General features: G+C 40.5%; 1 protein-coding gene across 2 annotated transcripts in view; it reads left to right on the top strand.

The window, feature by feature from the left end:
- Window positions 1-13,601, top strand: part of NEGR1 (neuronal growth regulator 1) — a 692,522-nt gene that overhangs the window by 551,835 nt on the left and 127,086 nt on the right. For both annotated transcript variants that reach the window (XM_006121060.5, XM_006121061.5), the window contains exon 7: window positions 5,918-6,069. In XM_006121060.5, coding sequence (XP_006121122.1) covers window positions 5,918-6,069 — 152 coding nt within the window. The remainder of the gene's footprint in view (window positions 1-5,917; window positions 6,070-13,601) is intronic.

The raw sequence follows: 13,601 nt of genomic DNA, 5'->3' as shown, positions 1-13,601 counted from the left end.
GGGTAATGTTACACACACTGGGGAAATCCCCCCCCCCACACACACACACACAACAAATATACACAGAAGATTACAGCCATATAACAGAAACGGAGACAACCCAAACCTATGAAGACATCAGCAGTTCAACACCCCCAGACCTTGCCATAGTCCATAAAGACATCGACTACCACAGAACCAGACTTCAATATCACAAACACCAGCAAATAAGCCACAATTTTGACCTCCCACAACTTTTAGTACAAAATAAATTGCATACCCAAATTCTTGGCTTCATCCATTTTACCTAGCGTGGGCATCCCTTACAGCAACAGATAGTTAGGTACTAAAATAATCAGCTCCGGATATGTCCTGCCCTCTATCTTTAGGGATCATTCTCATGGACACTTCTTGAAACAAATAAGTGCCATAGAACAGGTCCCAGTAGAACAGGATTTTACTCCCACTCCTTTCATACTTAAAAGAAAAATGTAATGGAGAACAATCATCGGTCTCAGGAAAGTCAACTAGTCCATTCGCAAACACAAATTCAAAATGGTCACACCGATGTCAATAATTGAAATCCTGGTGGAAGGGCACTGGTTTTCAGCCATCGACCTACAAAACATGTACTACTGTATAACAATACACCCGAAACACAGATGATTCCTATCCTTCTAAATTGGCAAGGAAATCTTCCAATACATAATGGTCCTGTTTGTGCTTTCCAAAGCCCCGAGAGTTTTCTCCAAAACATTGGCAGTAGTGGCAGCATACCTGGGAAGATAAGGATTCATACTATTCTCATACTTGAATGACTGCCTAGTAAAGGGTTGCACTCAAACAGAAGCAATAAAGTTTATATGGAGAATCATATCACTGTTCCATACCCTTGGCCTACAGCTAAATGAGAAGAAATCTATGTGAATTCTGACACAACAGCTAGAATTCACTGGAGCTCACATAAACTCAGTAGAAGCAAAAGCTTCAAAACCAAGATTCCAATTCCACACAATGAATATTGGTGGTTAAAAAATAGCCCTACAGTCTCAGCATGAACATGTTTACAAATGTTAGGACATATGTCAGCTTCCATGTTCATGACCAAACACGCAAGACTACACATTCTCTGCCTCCAGGGATGGCTACACACAGCATGCATACTACATAAACAAAACACTAACATTACCAATGACAATCATAAAATTCATGCAGTGGTGGAAAAGACCTGGAAATCTGTGCATGCGGGTCTCCTTAAAATGAGAAATAGCATCTGTTCAGATTACCACAGATACATCCCTGATTACAGAGACATTGGATGTATAGTATTAACAGGAATGTTGTAAGCAAGAGAAAAGAAGTGATTCTTCTGTTTTACTCTCTGCTGATTAGGCCTCAATTGGATTATTTTGTTCAATTCTGGGTACCACAGTTCATAAAAGATGTGGACAAATTGAAAAAGGTCCAGAGAAAGCAGCAAAAAATGTCTAGAAAATATGACCTACAGACTGAGAAGAATTGGGTTTGTTTAGTCTGGAAAAGAGAAGACCAAGATGGGACATAACAGCTTTCAAGTACCTAAATGGGTGTTACAAGGAGGAGGGAAAAAATATTTTCCTTCACCTCTGATGAAAGAACAAGAAACAATAAGGTTAAATTGCTTTAGGTTGGACATTAGTTTGGACATTAGGAAAAACTTCCTATCTGTCAGAGTGGTTAAGCACTGGAATAAATTTCCTAGGGAGGTTGTGGAATCTCCAACACTGGAGATATTTAAGAACAAGTTAAACAAAAACCTGCTAATAGCACACAAGGTGCCTATTGCACATCTCAACCAGACACTGGTACCAACACCAGGTAGCAGTCTGGTCAGTGGCACCAGGGTGAATGTGCAGCTAAAGTAGTGGATCACCTAGTAGGAACACATCTCAAAGAACCTCAGCTACTGCATAAGGTGTAGCTGCCATAATCATTGACATCTGTTGAGTTCATATGAAAGCATAAAAAACTTTACATTTGGCAGGTCTGACCTGGATTGGGCAATATAGGACCCAGAATAATGCAAAGCCCTTTCTATTAGCTTCCTTGCTGTTACAGCAGTGAAAATGGCCTTTGCAGCACCAAAGTGCTCTTAGCACTGATATTTTGAAAGACATTCTTAGGTGAATGATACAAGGCACCAAATACATCTGGCATTTCGTACATGATGTTCTGTTCAGCTGCTATGTGGTAAGCTTTTGAGTAGCCCAGAAGAGCAAAGCAGAAGTTTCCCGGTTTTTCTGGGCCACTTTTTGCCTTTCATAAGTCTGGAGGAATAACATTTCTAACTATCCTTCTTACTCACAAAATCAAATTTTCAATCCTCTGTTTTTTTCCATCAAGTAAATTATCTGTTTGTTCCTGAAATTGTGGTGCCAACACAGCTGTATGTAGCCACTGTAATTTGATATATTTTTTCTTTTTATGGTTTAGCCAATACACTCAACCAACAGGTATAAAAAACAGTACAGAACTCCTAGTGTGTTACTTACACTGAGAATATAAAGTACACTCTGCAATGAAAAGCTAATTTATATGCAGAAAAGTATAGTGATTAAATGAAAACTAGAAATGTTAATGAAATGTAATAAAATATTCAATAATCAATATGCAGATCTACCATTAATAATGATAGATTTGCATTTTGCAGCAGAATATTAAAAGATTACATTCCTCTCCTGGATTTATAATTCTCTGCTTCCGTATATCAAAATTAAAGAGTAACATGTTTATATAAGCCAAAATTCTTCTCTTAATATGAAGTATAAGCAATTCTCTGAGTAATCAAGCATAGCTGGTTATTTTCGTCATATATCTAAATATATTTCTCTTGTGTCTGACTTGGTTAGATGCAGCTTGTACATTCGTCTCAACCATGACAAATTATAAAGGCTGAGGTTTTTTTCTCAGCTCAAGTAATGCCCCTTCAGTGCCCCACTACCCCAGGATTTTTCTGGACTACTTCAAAAAATCTTGATATTAAATCATGTTTGTTATCTCTCTTGGATATTTATAACATGCTTATCGCAACGTCTGCTTTTTTCACAGGATGATTATAATGTATCTCTTCTTTTTGGTGAATCTAGACAATGAAATGACTCAAAAATTGATTTTCATGAGCCTGAGCACACTGTTCTGACTTAGTCAATATCCCCTTCGCCAACATGGGAGTCATTGTTGCGGCATGGCTTTAGATTTTGAAAGAAATCCCTTAAAAACATGCACTTTGGGTGAAAAGCCTGAGGTTAGGAAAGTAAGGACCCCACTTAATACAATGGATTCACGGTTATATGATTCTCTAGTTTAGGGATATAAATTAGTTGGATTCGGGCTTAGCTTCCCTGAATTCAGGCATAAAATTTGCATCTATATTTTTGCACCAAGAAAAGATATTGTGGGCACAATTCCAAACAGTTGCAACTCAAGATACCTGGTTTGTATTTAGAGAAACAACTGCACAACCAGGCTACATCTAGACTACTGACTTCTTTTGGAAGAAGTTTTTTTCAGAAAAGATGTTGTAAAAAACCTTCTTTCGAAAGAGAGTGTCCATACTGCAAAAGTGCATTGAAAAAGTGATCTTCTTTTTTGAAAGAGAGTGTCCAGACTGAATGGATGCTCTCTTGCATGTAAGCTGTGATTGCTATGGACAGACTGGCCACAAGGACACCTATGCTTTTTCCTGTTTCCTCTCCTTCCAAATGAACTCCCTCTTCCCCGTCCACACATGCCTTTTGTGAAAGAGCTCTTTTGCAAAAAGGCTTCTTCTTCGTAGAATGAGGATTACTAATGCCTCTGTTTTCCCGACAAAACTCTGCAGTGTAGACATACCCCCAGTAAGAAAGATCCTGAAAATGTTTAATGCAAAAACTTTCCATTAAAGCCAAAGAGAGATACACAATAGTGTTAGGAATATTACTGTTTCCTTTTCCCTAATAAAGTCGCTTGTTTGGCATTGGGAGCAAGTAAATACATAAGAACATAAGAATGGCCATACTGGGTCAGACCAAAGGTCTCTCTAGCCCAGTATCCTGTTTGCCAATAGTGGCCAGTGCCAGGTTCTCCAGAGGGGGTAGATTGAAGACAATGATCAAGCAATTTGTCTCCTGACATCCATCTCCAGCCTTGACAAACAGAGACCAGGGACACTATTCCTTACTATTCTGTTATAGTCCTTGCCTTCACAGCCTCTTCTGGCAAGTTCCACAGGTTGACTGTGAACTGTGTGAAGAAGAACTTTCTTTTATTAGTTTTAAACATGATACCCATTAATTTCATTTGGTGTTCTCTAGTTCTCAAATTATGGAAACAAGTAAATAACTTTTCTTTATTCACCCTATGCACATCACTCAAGATTTTATATACCTCTGTCATATCCCCCCTTAGTCTCTTCTTTTCTAAACTGAAAAGTCCCAGTCTCTTTAGCTTCTCCTCATATGGGATCCGTTCCAAACCTCCAATCATTTTAGTTGCCCTTTTCTGAAACTTTTCTAATGCCAAAATATCTTTTTTGAGGTGAGGAGACCACATCTGTATGCAGTATTCAAGATGTGAGCATTCCATAGTTTTATATAGGGGAAGTAAGATATTCTTCGTCTTATTTTCTACGCCTTTTTAAATAATTCCTAACATCCTATTTGCTTTTTTGACTGCCGCTGCACAGTGCGTGGATGTTTTCAGAGAACTATCCATGATAACTCCAAGATCTCTTTCCTGATTAGTTGTAGCTAAATTAGCCTCTACCATATTGTATGTATAGTTGGGGTTATTTTTTCCAATGTGCATTACTTTACATTTATCCACATTAAATTTCATTTGCCATTTTGTTGCCCAGTCACTCATTTTGGTGAGATCTTTTTGAAATTCTTCACAGTCTGCTTTCGTCTTGACTATCTTGAACAGTTTAGTATCGTCCGTAAACTTTTCCACGTCACTGCTTACCCCTTTCTCTAGATTATTTAAGAATAAGTTGAACAGGATTGGTCACAAGACTGACCCTTGGGGAACGCCACTAGTTACTCCTCTCCATTCTGAAAAATTACCATTTATTCCTACCTTTTGCTTCCTGTCTTTTAACCAGTTCTTAATCCATGAAAGGATCTTCCCTCTTATCCCATGACAACGTAATTTACACAAGAGCCTTTGGTGAGGGACCTTGTCAAAGGCTTTCTGGAAATCTAAGTATACTATATTCACCGGATGCCCCTTGTCCTCATGTTTGTTAACCCCTTGAAAGAACTCTAATAGATGAGTAAGACATGATTTCCCTTTACAGAAACCATGTTGACTTTTGCCCAACAAATTATGTTCTTCTATGTGTCTGAGAATTTTATTTTTTACTGTTGTTTCAACTAATTTTCCCAATGTTGACGTTAAACTTACCAGTCGGTAATTGCCAGGGTCTCCTCTAGAGTCCTTTTTAAATATTGGCATTCTGTTAGCTGTCTTCCAGTCCTTGGGTACAGAAGTACTCCTTTCTGTGCGTCTTTACCATTTTCACATGACAGGAAATGAATGGAAATGGGTGGTACTCTCCAGCAAAACAAAAACAAAAAAAATGTGGGAAAGTAATCCTAATTTTGACCCTTATTTTGTACCAAATATCCTGAGTCTCATACCAACTCATTATTAATTTAGTTAAATAAAAGTGAGCATTACATCATATTATTATCCTTACACTATAGAATAAATGGGCAGGAAATTGTATTTGTGCAATATTATCCAGCAACTGCTTTGCCATTGCTCCCCAGCTCTGCCATTCAGTTATCTTTATACCGGTGGCTAGTTCCTGACTGCTAGCTACTGTGTTTGCAATCCTGCACTATAAGCAAATAAAGAAAGTTCAAATATGATTGCTTGAGGCATGTGATTTAGAGAAGATTTTCTTTTTGCCTTCTAGATTGATCAATGGTAAACATGGAATTACTATTAAAAACTATAGTACAAGATCACTTCTCACTGTCACCAATGTAACAGAGGAGCATTTTGGCAACTACACATGTGTCGCTGCCAACAAGCTGGGGGTGACCAATGCCAGCCTGCCTCTCAACCGTAAGTAACATGAATGTATTACAAAAAGTTCCTAATTGTGTTTAATTTTTCTACAGCTGTGGATGGAAAAGGATAAGAATTCTTCAGCATGATTTTGTTTGTCTTCACTGGCAGTGTGAAAATAATAGCACAAATTCCTTAATAACTGCTAATATCACACAGAGCTACCATTTGCTTTCTGAAAATTGTAACACTGAGCTTTAGAAAGATCTTTATTGGGGGGGGGGAGCAAAGAGAAGCTTAAAGTGAATCCAAAAGCATCACATATTTAGTGGCAAAGGGATTGCTACTACACATGATACTAAGTTTGGTTTCTTTCTCTATTCTGATGAAGTTGTAACTAGAATCTATTGTTGTCAGATTATCTCTCCTTGGTATGCCCAAGAAACATTCAAAATTTTACATACTGGAGGTACAAAAATCCATGGTCATAGTAAAAGCATGAAATTAAAATGGCAAAATCCATCTTCATGGAATACCCATCATGAATGCCTAAGATTTTACTGTAAACAAAACAAGAAACCCTTCCAGTCTGTTCAAGGAAATAATACTTGAACATGGACAAACCAGGGAAGTACACTTATAGGCTACATCTACACTAGTCCCTTTTTCGGAAGGGGCATGCTAATTTTGAAAGTGGGAATAGGGAAATCCGCGGGGGATTTAAATATCCCCCCGCGGATTTAAATAAACATGTCCGCCGCTTTTTTTCCGGCTTGGGGAAAAGCCGGAAAAAAAGCGTCTAGACTGGCCCGATCCTCCTTAATAAAGCCCTATTCTGGAGGATCTCTTATTCCTACTTCAAAGTACTTTGAAGTAGGAATAAGAGATCCTCCGGAATAGGGCTTTATTCCGGAGGATCGGGCCAATCTAGACGCCTTTTTTCCGGCTTTTCCCCAAGCCGGAAAAAAAGCGGCGGACATGTTTATTTAAATCCGCGGGGGGATATTTAAATCCCCCGCGGATTTCCCTATTCCCACTTTCAAAATTAGCATGCTCCTTCTGAAAACGGGGCCAGTGTAGACGTAGCCATGGGGATTAACACTTTGAAAACTCTACCCTACAGATTTTGTTACATTTGTCCCAGTTCTCATAAATCCCTCAGAAAACCTGTCTGAATCTTTCTGAAAAGCCAAGAGAGGTTGTGATGGACAAAGCAGTATAGCTTGGTGGTTAACACTCAATTTTTTTTAAATAGAATGGGTCTCAAATACTCTATTTCAGTTATCCTCCACATTTAGAATTAAGATGGTTGTCTGTTTTGTAATATTAATGTAGTTAATCTGATAATCATGACAACTATAAGGGGATCTATAAAACGTAACATATTATTGTTATTAATAATAAAAATGTGCATAATAAAAATAGTGGGAGATGAGCAGTGGAACAGAATGACAGAAAATGATGGAACTAGGGGTTCTTCCTGCATTCCATGTTGTAGAATCGGACAGCAATAGTAGCACTGTGACTGTTGAGATTTTGAGTGTGCAAGGAAAGAGGAAGGGGGTGCTTTACAAAATTTTGTTCTATTATAATAGTGTTTCACCAGTTATGTTGTGGCTTGTTAATGAACTGCACACAAATAAGGAATTTGAGATTTTTCCTGTGTCATGATTTGCATATTCCCAGGAACCAGGAAGGGAGATTCTCATGCAAAACTCCCGTAGTAGTGATTCAGTGAAGTATTTGATTCTATAGTTATGTAACAGAATTTTCTTTTGGAAAGATAGCTTATTTTTGTTAAAGTGGGAGATGTAGCAGCATGTAACATCATAATCTGCAAACCATTGTTTTAGAGGATTTTTTTTCAGTTAACAGTAAAGAGTTATTTGATGATGAGACATATCAGTTATGTGGATAAAACATAATCTGATGGCAACATGCCCTAAAATATTTTACAAATTAGTCTTTGACATCTTATTTAAATGAATATTAATAAAAATGAAGAGTGAGTGCATTAGTATGATATAAAATGAGCCATTTAGTAGTTAGAATAGTATCATTAGAAAAGCTGCCAATAATTACTGAGATTGCAGAGCCCCTGTTGGATGTCCTCCTAAGTTCTTCTACACAAGCACAATCAGTGTAGGAAGATAAATTTTTTTATCAGGATTCTGTCACACAGCCCTTCTGTAGTATAAAAGCAGAAAATATTGAGTGCAAAAGACTACACACCTCTGCTATTAGGCATTGGCAAATTTCCCAGTGTCTGAGCATCTGATAATTGGATGCTTCTATATATGCATTTCTAAAAGGAACTTCTTTAAATGTGGCAGCAGAAAGCCAGCATTTTCTTCATCTACAGGTTCTTATATGGCAGGTAAATGACATCTCAGTTCTCAAGAGACAGTACTTGTTTCTTAGGGGAGGTCAGATCTTTGCTGTATTCTCTTGTTGTAGTATCTCTACAGCAAAGTATTCATTAAAAGAGTTCAAATGAAAAAATAAGAGACTACTTAAGATAGGATTACTAGGAACGGGAACATGGGTATCACTGATGTGTAAAATGCTGTTTAAGCCAGCAGAGAGGCTGGATGTAGGCATGGGGACAGATGAATTAAGTTACAGATTTTTTGATGTGACACATCACAAGTATTTGTATGAATTAAGTGAGTTACACAACTATGGGATAATAATGCCAGCTGGGTAGGAGGAGTAGCGGGGAACCTGCTGAAGGCAGTTGTTTTCTAAACATGGGAAAGGTAGGATGATACTGATGTGGGCAAAAGAAGCTGGTCAGGATAATTTCTGTTTACAAAAAGAGAGAAGGTAGGAAATAAATTGGAACAGATTTGTATATGAAACTGACTTTTTGGGGGCTCATCCAAGCCTTTCAGATTCTATAACTATTGTGAGGTTTGCCACATCCCTAATTGAAGAACATGAAGGGTTCTGTACATGTGCGATCTAGCTATTAAAAATCCATTAGCAATAAAGTGAACTATGCAGAGAAAAACACAGAGACCCAGTGATTCCTATACATGAATAATGAACAGCAGTTTGCTAATTATTCATGGCCAAATCTTTGATATATTCCAGATCTGTTCTTTTACAGATTACTTCCTGTGTTTTCTTCATACGCATATGTGAACTGGATGGTCTTCCTTAGGCACCACTTTAGAGTATTCACTTATTTTATGGTCCCATCCTGCCATCTGTGGGCCCTATTCATTAAATGGTTTGCACCAATTTAAGCAGATTTTCCACAGAGTTTCCTGTACTTAAAAAGAGGAAGAATGCAGGCTGTTCTATGAGAGAAGCATGGATTTTATGATTCATTAAACTCATTTTCTCAAGAGAACAAGTATTATTATGTTACGTACCCAAGATAAAAGGTTCCATTTACAAAAGAGCAAGGCAGGGAGTTGGTGGAGAATGGAATAGTCCTTGTATAAATATGCAGTTGTCTTCTAAATTAACTTGGTTTTAAATAAAAATAGAAAGCATTTTCCTGAAAACAAATTTGTGAATCTTCCCTTCTGGTCTGGTTAACTCTAGCCACCAACACAGGTTTTGCATAAATACTTTCTCTGCTGCTCCAGAAAAAAACAAATAGTCAGAATATTTACTGCTAAAATGTTCATCTCCTACAGCATTCTGCCATGCTGTTAACTGATTGGAAATGTCAGATGAGATACCTTCATGTGTGACATAGTATATACACTTTATAAGGGGGGTTGTTGGTTGATTTGACAAGTAAGATACTCATGTATTTTATGGCTAATGTATAGTCAGTATATTTTTTCTTGTTTTTAATTAGTAATTGGAGAAAGTGTGTGGAAAACTTTGGGTACTTCAAATTGAAGAATGTTCAGTGAGCCTGTAATGAAGGATATTAGTTTTACTACTTATGCCAGTATTCCACCTACCATTGGCACTGTTTTGGTGGCACTTAAGAAGAAAAAGCTGCTTCTTGTGAGCTCTCATTCACCAAAAGAAAACCCTTGCATTCTTTATACCAGTTGCTGACTTCTCAACCATCCTCCTCTTTAGAGGAATGAGAGGATGAAGGGCCCACTGATGCTTGACCTCTGTCTTATTTTTTCGCAAACGATTCTGTGGCATCCCTGATAGTCCCACCATATGGATGACCTTAAAAGTTATCAAGAACTCTTGGAGATATTGGACTTCATGTTTTTTTTGCTTCAATAAAAGTTTTATTGTTATTCTACACTGTTCAGATGAGGCAACCTATGATAATGCCTCCTCAGAAAATAAGTGGATTTAGGTGCTAGAAGGGATCTGTGGTTAAATCTAGCCTCCATGTCAGCTGCATCAAGTCTTATGGAAGAGATTTGAGACCAGTTTACCTGCCTCAGAGAGGACATGACACTCTAGATTGTCTACTTTGACAGCCAGGAAAAGAGTATAGAAGAGATTAGACCTTCCAGGGTAGAATCCATATGCATCAACTATGCTGCAAACACGGAGGACTAATTAACAAATGCACTAATGAGATGTATTCCCTTATCAGTTTGTCCCCTCTTCTGGGCCAGTTTCCTGAGGAAAACTAGAAAGAAAGCTAAGGTTCACATTGCTGAAGAATATCAGGAAGCAGAGCATGACTTGTGATTTATCTGAAGTATAAATCCCCACTATAAGTCGTCCCGGTATACATCTGTTCTGCATTAAAGTTATATACAGAGTTGATGCATTTTATATATATGGAACTGATGAATTATAAGTCCCTTCTCATTGCTCGCTCATAAGTCATACAACCACCCCCCCCCCTCAAAAAAAAACCAATTTGCACAAATGAAAGTCAGCTGTGGGAAAAAAATTCCCCACTTTAAATTGTTTCGCTATAAGTCCAAGTTTTTTGGAACATATCTTGGATATAGGGTGCATCTACACTGCACCATTATTTTGAGATAACTAGCGTTATTTCAAAATAACAATGCGAGCATCTAAACAGCCAGTCTGTTATTTCAAAATAATTTAGAAATAATGGGCAGCTTATTTCAAAATCTGTAAACCTCATTCTACGAGGAATAATGTCTATTCCAAAATACCGTATTTTCCGGCGTATAAGGCAACTGGGCGTATAAGACGACCCCCTAATTTTCTAGTTAAAACATAGGTTTTCGCCTATACTCGCCGTATAAGACTAGCCCCCCCTTAAGAGGCCAACCGGCAGCGCCCCAGCGGCTCTGCCCCAGGGTCCACAACAAAAGCCTGGTCTGCTGTGTGTGTGGGGGGGGGGGGGCGCACTAGCTGCGCCCCCCCCCCCCCCGGCAGACCAGGGACACCGGGAGCAAAGCCGGGGAGGCGGAGGGGTCCCGCGCCTCTGAGGCTTTGCTCTGGCTAAGCCTCAGAGGCGCGGGACCCCGCCGTGGCTGTGGCTTTGCTCCCGGTGTCCCTGGTCTGCTGGAGACGGTCCCCAGCAGACCAGGGGCACCGGGAGAAAAGCCGCAGCAGCGGCGGAGTGCCGCGCCTCTGAGGCTTTGCCAGAGCAAAGCCTCAGAAGTGTGGCACCCCACTGCCGCTTTGGCTTTGCTCCCGGTGCCCCTGGTCTGCTGGGGACCATCTCCAGCAGACCAGGGACACTGGGAGCAAAGCCTCTGAGGACGCTGCAGCGGGACAGCCGCAGCGCCGGCTTCCCCCGAGGCTTTGCAAAGCCACGGAGGGGCTCCGCGGCTTTGCTCTGCGGCTTTCTGTTCTGCAGACCAGGGAGACGTGGAGCATCTTTTTTCGCCCCGGAGTACAAGGGCGGCGGGACACAGTCCGTGTCCTCCGGGGCGAGAAAAGCCCCATTCGTATGTGTATAACCAGCGTATAAGACGACCCCCGATTTTTGGGGGATGTTTTTTAATATAAAAAGTCATCTTATACGCCGGAAAATACGGTAGCTATTTTGAAATAAGGCATGGGTAGACGCTCCACTGCTGCTATTTCGAAATAGCCCCTCATTAGGGCCATTCTAAGTTATTCCTCCCCAGTGCCTCCTAGGACAACTTGAGATAGCATGTCTACATTAGGAAAGCCTGCCTCAGACTAATTTTGAGGCTTTCCTGTAGTGTAGACATGCTATTTCAAAATAAGCTATTTTGGAATAACTATTCTAGAATAGCTTATTTTGAAATAAGTGTACAGTGTAGACATACCCATAGTGAAGATGATCTGTATTGCATCCAGTTCTGGGGCCTCTACTACAGAAAGTTTGTAGATGCATTGGAGAAAGTCCAACAGAGGGCAACAAAAATGTTTACGATGCTTGAGAGCACATGACTTATGAGGATTTGGGCTTGCTTAGTCTGTAGAAGAGAAGAGTGAGGGAGGATTTGATAGCAGTCTTTAGCTACCTGAAGGAAGGTTCCAAAGAAGATGGAGAGAGGCTGTTCTCAGTAGTGACAGGTGACAGAATGAGGAGCAATGGACTTAAGTTGCAGTGGGGGAGGTCTAGGTTGGATATTAGGAAAAAATATTTTACTAGGAGGGTGGTGAAGCACTGGATTGGGTTACCTGGGGAGGTGGTGAGATCTCCATTCCTAGAGGTTTTTAAGACCCGGCTTGACAAAGCCCTGGCTGGGATGATTTAGTTAGGGTTGGTCCTGCTTTGGGCAGAGGGTTGGACCCGGTTGAGCCACCTCCTGAGGTCTCTTCCAGCTCTATGATTCCATGATTGTGTGACTTCAAGTGCCATTTCAATCTGGTCCATCTCAACAGTCATCACTACCTGCCGATCCTTATGGCTACACTCTTCTGGAGTGTCATGGGAAATTAGACTGCAAGAGACTACTTGTCCTTTGGGAACCCTATTCTATTTCCAGGCAGCACAGAGAATTCTTTGTGCAACCCACATCTGCCAGGTGTGATGCTCAGTCCTTCTCTAGTGCCACCCAGACCACCTAGAGATTAAAGAATCTGCTTCAGGCTGGACTTAAAGCTTTTTAGCTTATATAGTAGAGGCTCATGTCTCTACAGGCCCCAGGTTTGATCCCACCAATTGATGACCAGGGTCTGTCAGCATTACATTTGCATACTCTAAAAGACCACAAATAATCTTTTGATCAAATGATTGCCCACTCTACAGAATTGGAAAAGGAGCCTCCATAGTCTTTTTGTTCCAGTGGCTCTTTTAAGTCAGGCTCTAGCCAAAGACCCTCCCCTCTCTCCTGAGAAACTGCATTCCTGATGTAGATCAGTGGTTCCCAACTGCTGATCCGTGGACTGGTGCTGGTCCATGAACCGCTGGCTGCTGGACTGCGGTGGCTGCCAGAGCAGAAGCAGGTTGTTTGCAGTGGCTCAACTCTGGCAGCCATGGTGGCTGATTTTGCCCAGAGGTGCTGCTGGGGCTGAGGCAGCAGAAGGAGGTGGAGCAGGAGATGTCCCCCCCCCTCCTCCCACCTAGGCAAGATGGTGGCCCAGCTGGGGCTCTGTGCTCCCTCCCGCTTCTACCCATGGGGGCATGAGATGTGCTTGGGAAAGGAGTGCCAAGGAGGAGAGAGCTCATGCACTGCCAATGGCCACTCCTCCTGCCTAAATGGCAATAATGGGGGCAGCTTCTCTCTGGGCAGTGAGGGGTAGGGTGG

This window comes from Pelodiscus sinensis, chromosome 9, assembly GCF_052426305.1.
Source record: "Pelodiscus sinensis isolate ZL-2025 chromosome 9, ASM5242630v1, whole genome shotgun sequence".
NCBI classification, from domain to species: Eukaryota; Metazoa; Chordata; order Testudines; family Trionychidae; genus Pelodiscus; species Pelodiscus sinensis.
This window is presented reverse-complemented; position numbering and strand designations above follow the sequence as displayed.